This window comes from Perna viridis, chromosome 11 (genome assembly GCF_037379345.1).
Source record: "Perna viridis isolate PV_CMFRI_1.1 ecotype Kerala chromosome 11, ASM3737934v1, whole genome shotgun sequence".
Lineage (NCBI taxonomy): Eukaryota > Metazoa > Mollusca > Bivalvia > Mytilida > Mytilidae > Perna > Perna viridis.
The window spans coordinates 12,543,291-12,551,291 of record NC_142455.1 but is presented as its reverse complement, the minus strand read 5'-3'; the positions used below and the strand labels follow the sequence as shown (position 1 = coordinate 12,551,291).

The 8,001-nt window shown below is 34.3% G+C and overlaps 1 protein-coding gene across 1 annotated transcript; it reads right to left on the bottom strand.

Moving 5' to 3' along the window:
* Positions 1 to 5,097: 5,097 nt before the first annotated feature.
* Positions 5,098 to 7,734, bottom strand: LOC148603019 (uncharacterized). Its single transcript, XM_088551985.1, has 3 exons — positions 7,336 to 7,734; positions 6,575 to 6,769; positions 5,098 to 6,139 (listed from the first exon to the last, which is right to left on the bottom strand). The coding sequence occupies exons 1-3, from the start codon at positions 7,732 to 7,734 to the stop codon at positions 5,705 to 5,707; spliced, it is 1,029 nt and encodes a 342-aa protein (XP_088408111.1). The 3' UTR covers positions 5,098 to 5,704.
* Positions 7,735 to 8,001: the final 267 nt, after the last annotated feature.

Sequence of the window (8,001 nt, the reverse complement as noted above, 5' to 3'; positions counted from 1 at the left end):
TTTAATCATTTTCCTATTTTCGCGAACGGAGTTACATTTAAGCTGTGATAGTTGAACATCTTTAAAAAAAAGTGTATATTTGATTCAATTGTAAAGATATTACCGCTTTATCCTCCAAACACGGTTTTGGCATATCGGATGAAGTCAATAGAAAAGCTTTTTGATGTTAAACCATGCTCAAAGGAAGACCCTGGTAAGGTACGACTGGTGCCAACCCACGGTTGCCAAAAATGTATTCAAGTGCCAACAATTCAATATTTCGTGTCCCCCGTTTGAAAAAGTGTACCCGTCTAGTGCTTATGCGCATAAATCAAATCTCTAAGTTTTTTTTTATTAATACTTGTATTCCTGTTTTTATATGAACGCAAAAAATGCGGTCGTATATTGGTATCATGTCGTCATCCGTAGACACTTTATGCCTGCATGGACAATATCTTGAGTAAAAGTAAATATATCTTAATGAAATTATACCACAAGGTGCCACACCATAAAAGGAAAGCTAAGGTTGATTTTTCGGAGTTGTGACTGGAGTCATTTAAGAATAAGGGACCAAAATGGACAAAAGATTCGGGCAATAACTTAATTGTGAACTCCTTTATAATTGTACCACAAGGTGTCATATCACAAAAGAAAGGCTGGGATTGATTTTGGGAACTGTGCGTATTGGGGATTTAGGGTTAAAAAGTATTTCCTATCTCAAATATTTAATTGCAATCAAAATTCAGACCCGTATCAAACTTGAATGGTGTGTCCATACTTGCCCAAACTGTTCAGGATATATTTGACGTCAAAGGTCGTTTTAATCGTTTAATCTGACCCTGCGAAGCATATTGTTTATTCGGTGAAAAAGATGCAAAAAAAATAAGCTCGAAATCGTTCGACTATTACTACACAATGACATTTAAAAGAAGACATGAACAGTTATTTCACACTTTATCAACGGTCTTAGAAAATATAAATAATTAATTTTGCCCCTCTTTTATATTCAAATTTTATTGGAACTTCAAAAACCTGAAAGGTTGACAGTGAATAAACGAAATCTGACTGAATTTCTCTGGTTGATCAATTTACCAGGCAGTGGGGGTCCAACGGATGCGGGGAGTTGGCATCTCTTCTTTTTTTATGGGCAAATTTGTCATTTCCATGGATAAAATTGACAAAAATGGTAAATAATGTCCTAGAATCCCCCTTTTTTGAGGAATCCCGGCTCGCACCCCTCCTCTTCAAAGTGTCTGGATCCACCCTTGTCTGTGATCAGTTGAGTTTGGAAAAAAATAAGTTACAATAAGCACCGCAGAAAGGCAATTCATAAAATAGGTTATGTGAATATAAAAACTCAAGCAACATGCAAACATTTTTACTGTGGAATTGGTGAAATATACACACCGACAAATTATAGGTAAAATAAGCAATATACTTGACTCAAAGAACATGTTAACATAGAATAATACTGTGAGAATTTCTTTTGTATTGCATGCAAGCTAAACTGATTCCACCATGATAGGAAAGTAGACATTCCTTAAAAACAATAACCAAAAAAAAAAAAAAGATTGCCGATAAATTAAATTCTAGCTATATACAGAAACGACCATATCTACTTGTCAATATAGACCATTGGAACACGCAACATGCCAAGTTTCGGAGTCATTGTTCGAGAATAAATTGCCCAACAAAGAGATTTTGTTCACAGATCAGGTCCATCAATGGTTAGAGATTTTAAAAGATGATAATAATTTGTTTCTATAATTGATCATGATAATAATTGTTCGACTTTGACATAAATGACTCTAAAGATATTTCTAAATATTGAATAAATTCGTTCTCACGCAATAAGTGGGGGTCCGAAAGGGAAATCGAGTTACAAAAATTGAAAAAAAACTTGACGAATGACATTTTCCTATTAAGTAACAAAGAAAAGGGATAAACACTCATATTGACCAAAACACACATCCTTACACTTTGCTTTTAGACACGTATATATTACTAATTTTGATACGTACATATAATGAACTATAAATACACAACGGATATTATTTGATAATGAACGAACAGACCAACAAAATATCGGCAAAAAATACCGAAGCTAACAGACAAATGCTCAATATAGAAACATCAGCATACAAAGACATAGACAAATGTGAAAACAGGAAACAGAGAAAACCCACATACACAAGGCAGACAATAGAATTATACAATCTGAGTGTAGAAACAAGAGGCTCCCAGGAGCTTGAACCGCTCACCTGGATAATTTTTTGTCTTTCAAGGGCAATAACTCTAACAAGGAGCTTTCTGACAATTTGACTCGATAACACTATCGTAGGACTTATTTTAAAGTTCATTTCATCAATTGAAAGTTTCATTCTATCTATTAGAATTTTCATGATATTGACTAAAAAATGCTAAAACATAATTCTTTTGTATTTCAAGGGCAATAACTCTAATAAGGAGTGGTCCAACAAGTTTGAACCCCGCAAACTTTCGTAGGTCGTATTATAAGGATCATTTCAGCAATTGAAAGTTTCATTCTATATATCATAGTTTTCAAGACATTGGCTGAAAACTAAGGAAAAAAAACATTTTTCATCTTACCAGGGCAACAACTCTTACAAGGAGTCGTCTGACAACTTTGATCCCTAAAGGCTTTTGTAGGCCTTATAATTACGATAATTTCATAAATAATAAGAACTTGGCTACACCTGACAGTTTTGTAGATATATGCGAAAAACTACTGTCTGACTTCTATGTTCTATTTTTAGAAACAGCGGTCATGTTTTTCGACGAAACAATAATCTCAAAACATCAGTTCTACGTAGGATACCCCAAGAAACGTTCATACTAAGTTTGGTTCCAGTTGGTCAAGTAGTGTCCGAGGAAAAGATTTTTGAAATAACATTAAAATAACAAAACAAAAAAACATCGAAAAAGGGCAATAACTCCAACATCAGTTCTATGCAGGATACCCCAAGGAACATTCATACCAAGTTTGGTTCCAATTGGTCAGGTACTGTCAGAGCAGAAGAGTTTTAAAAAATTGTAAAAGACGACGACGACAACGACGACGGACGCCAAGTGATGGCAATAGCTCACATGGCACTTGCAACATGAACTTCTACAAAATAATCGGGGGTGACATCAGGTGCTCCAGAAAAATAGGCATGTCCTACTCCGCCAGCGAATTCTGGAGTAAGTAATCGAACCGAAACACAAACACTAAGTTAGATCAGAGTTCGAAATCTAATGACTGTAATGCTCCTTCAAAAGCATTTTTGAAATCTGGAAATTTCCCCATTGGGTGCCCCAATTTCAAGGAACGACCAAAAAGGACAATCATGATAATTGGGAAAGTGCTATCATAAATTATACTCAAATGCATAATGCAGCGTGGAGTAGTTATACCATTTAAAATTAAAATTATCATTATTTTCGACTCGCTTTCGTTCGTTGCTTTATTATTCGAGAAAAGTAGCTATTAGCCAACAATAAGATATTTTGAACGCTTGTCAAATCAAATTAGCAGACGACAACCTCGAGTATGGTGGTTTTGGGAATTAAACTTTCAAAATTAAAAATTATGCACCTAAGCGCCTTTCAGTTTGTACGTTTCAAGGGTGTCAAGTTTCGTCACTTGAAAGTGAGCCTTAAAATTGCGAAATGTTGAAATCATCAATTGATTTTTTATTTCAATACTAATCAAGTGCGATGAATGGATTTTTAGATGAAAAACGAAAAAAAGAGAGAGATAAGTAGAAGATTCTAAGAAGTATTTTAATATAGAAACATTTTGATACCCAAACAAACATGGAATTACTATGTTGATAAATGGTGATTTCAAACACATCTCGTTCAGTGAAGATCCACTGGGTAAAACTTTAAATGAAATCTAAGAACACAACTGTATAAGAAAGAGTAATAGGTTCTGACAAAAAAGGTAAGAGTAATTTCGTAAGTCAGGACAGAACTGACAACAATTTTGCACCATAGTATTAAAAAAAAATTTTCGCACCCTAACATTAAAAAAATATATATATATTGCCCTATAAACTTCAAAAGGGGGCTCCCTCATGATTCACAATGAAATCTGCCTGAAATCGAAACAACTGAACCCCCCAAAAAATAATAATAAATCAGCTCGACCAGATTGAAAAGCAATAATTTATAATAATCACCGACAAAAATCCGAAACTAATACAGGATCCTTGAAAAATCAAGTTACAGTCCACATATTTCACTGTTAGGACACGCCAAATATTTACCCCTCTAAAAATGAATCAAACCCCTTGAATTAAGTTGATATAACTGGTGTAGCACCAACCGAAATAAAGAGAAAAAAAACACCATTAATGAAAAATTGCCCCTTAAGTAACAATACAGTTATTGAATTGCTGTCAAACTTAACAAGTAGAGAGCCAATTTGAGATCTGTAAATCGGGTATTTCACTCTTTAATTAAATACTATGCACCCGAGTATCCTTTAAAACGTAACTTTCAAGGATGTCGCATTTCTACTGTCGTGTATATACCATACGAACGCTTGTCAATTCGTTGCCTATTGATGCAGGATATTGTGTGTTAAGCATCAGTCATGGTAAAAATCATGCAGTGGATATTGCATTAGTGAAAATAACGACGGAAATTAATATACAGACCCGACACTTTTTTCTACTGATAAAATATCAGAGTATAAAACCTTGAAGTTGTTAACTCTTTAGAACATTAATACTATAAAATTTATTAAATATAAAACACCATCTAAACAGGCTGGAAAAAGTTCAACAAAAATTGACTAAATAAATTGGTAAAAGAAACCAATTAAAGCGTACTACTATATTTAATATCTACTAAGAATGAAATTCGAAATGATAATTAGACCCACAACTTATGGTTAAGAAGAACATGTAGCTAGTTCTTATGCAAAATGCTTAAAATCAAATTTATGCCAGGACAAAATTAATCTTGGTAAAAAAAACAAAACAAAAAACAAAACAAAACAAAACAAAAACAAACAAATAAATCAACCAGAAACCAGCTTGACAGAAAGATGCACGGACTGTCAAACGTATATATATGCAAACTTATATATATTCAAAGAAAGATAACTCAATCTCATATAAATTTATTTTACTTAGATTGTTAACAGATCAACTTATTTCATGATAACATTAATGATTTGAAAGGAAATGACTGATTTTAATTCTATATTGAGCTCGAGAAATATTTTCCCTAAGGCTCGTACGAATAATGAAAAGACCGTCTTTTCCAATGATAAGATAAAACTGGAAGAAAATACAAGTAAACAAAGTTTCGAGCAGAAATCAAAAGAATATACTATATTGATAAAGAAGACATACACAAAAAAAAAAACAAAGAAAAAAAAAACACGCACTAACACAAAAAAATACGTAGAGAAACTTAAGTAAATGAAGAACCCGGACTCCACTAAACATGGAACAAGTGAACCGGTAGGGTAAGCATCCTCTGCTTTATTAGAAACACCCACCGAGTTGCTCATATAATGTCACGTCCAGAGTAGACGAAAGGAAAGCTATGACACGGGGAACAAATTGGTTCTAGTGGTACAGATAGATATACCACGAGTTCATGATGACGACCATAAAACTTCTGCAGTGTTAACTATAAACAAAATACAAGACTTAACTTCTGGTTGAAAAAGTAAAAGACTTTTAGCGTACAATGCGGCTGACGACTAATTATAAGTTTGCCTCCGCTTAACGCATTTTGTCAAATTGAACAACAGGGTAGCACCAAGAATGACAACCAAGAATACAGCACCGACCATTCTAATTAAAGTCACGATAAAATTAGGTCCTTTCTTCTTAAGGATTAAATGATGAACGGAATCATCAGTTTCCTTGATAAGTTTTAAAACAGTTTCATATCCATTGCTTTCCATATATAGCTGCACACCGGATTTAAAATGACGGATTTCACCGCGAAACCGCACAGTCATCATTTCGATGTTTACTTTGTCAAACGGAAGTGCTTTAAGGATGGACAGTTCTCTTTCTCCGCCAACATCTAAAGCGAACAAATTAATGGACGGTCGTTGAATAGCCGACATTATCGCATGTAAAGGGAAGCAGAAAACATCAGTCAGTTTCCCGTCGACCGTCCGTGCTTTCTACAATAATAAAAAAATTAAAGATTACAACTCAATTCTTTTCTATATAAAGATGCAATTTTCTTATCCTTTTAGGAACACACGAACCTCTTGTGTCGGCTTCTAATGCAAAAATCGTTAAAAATGGGAAAACAACGAAGTAAGACGAATTAAACTTGATTCGTTCAGAGAGTCAGATCGAATATTTTGTGAACACGAACGAACAATGCGTCCCGACAGTCTGAAATCGTACTCCATGGATTTTATTTTAAATGACGTAAACACCTTCTTTGCAATATCCTTGCTATATGGATCTGAGAGGAAAAAATATTTTCTAATTAGCTATTATAAGCATTTACCTTCAATATTAAAAGCGTAAAATGAGCCTGCGGCTGTCGGCGTAGCGTTCTTCAAAACTGAGTTTTTTTTTGGTAATGGTCAAATAGTCACACGTACCTTTTCTACTCTGAAAGACTGACTTAGGCAAGCGTTCATTGTCAAAGCTCTTCGATTTTTCTGGAGGAGTTTGCTGAATTTCTTTGGGTCTGCTGTCATCACAAGACCGTTCCATTTTCTAACCCTCTCAAAGAAGAGCGACGTGGAATCTTTTTCCCCATCAGTGTCACAACATTCGATATAAAAACCCTTTTCCTTTTTAAAAACAGAAAGAAATATACTTTTTCGGTTTGAATATGTTCTCAGTGGCAAAATGGTAAGTGCATATTCGGGCATGAAATTAGCGGTTTGTTTTTTTTAGCAGATATCCAAAGACAGGTGTTTTCCAATTCAATTTTATTCATGTGTGTTTATGTTGTTTCGTGTATATGAAGTAATTTATTCATTGTTTTTACATGCATTTGCTTCCGTGTAGAGGTGAATAAGAACAGCCTGAGTTATAGTGCAAGTTGTACTCCTCAATGACGGATGTTGCTGGCTGGCAGCGATGGATTATTTTGTTGTTGTTTTTTTCATTAACAACATTACATTCTTACTTCCATTTTTCTAGTGGCCCTAACCCTTCCCGTTGTAAGTTAGAATGGTTTTCTTTCGCGCCTGATTTCATTTTAGTATTTCAATCTAAGGTTTTCCAGAAGCGATTGGATTGGTCGAACATTCCGTTGAGGAAGAATTTGTGGTGAAATCCGATTTTTTTATGAACCGGGTTCGGTTCGGATATATGAAAAACTGAAACTTAGGTTTCTGTATTCTTGTACTACCTTAAACCTTAGGTTGTTATCAACTATAGCAGATTGTCCTCCGGAATAATCATACAAGTCTGAATCATTTAACAGGTAATTTCCCTTTGCAGGCGGGTAAATGATGTAATTCTTGATGGCGTCAATAACTGAATTGTCGTCTGTTTCGACTGCTTTAACCAGTTGAAGAAGTCTTTGGTTCAAATCTAAATTTGAAGTCCTCTTTTGATGAATGGTTATTGGATTAAAGTCTAGATGCTTGATTGATTTTTGCCTGTTGTATGAAAACAAAGGCACGAGGGTTTTGAAACTGAGTTGTGCTTCACTGATTGAATTATCCAGTACGATCATATGTAACAAAACAAAGAATGACACCATTCCTGATATAATGAGAACTAAATTGCGGATGATGTTTTTCATTGTTCAAAGTTGCAACATTCATCTTCTGAAAACAGAATAATACAAATCTAAATCGACCACGAGTAACATATCTAATGCAATCGGAGCCCGGTTTCATAACAAAATCTCCAATTAATTGAGTTTTTCCTAAAATCCTTCATCTTGTGCTCAAATCTTCAATTTCAAGTGATTTGATTAGTCAATATTCGAGTTTGAGGAAATCTCAATATGAGTTTTTATTTATGAAACCGGGCTCGAAACTATACAGACTATCTAGATTTTCTTACA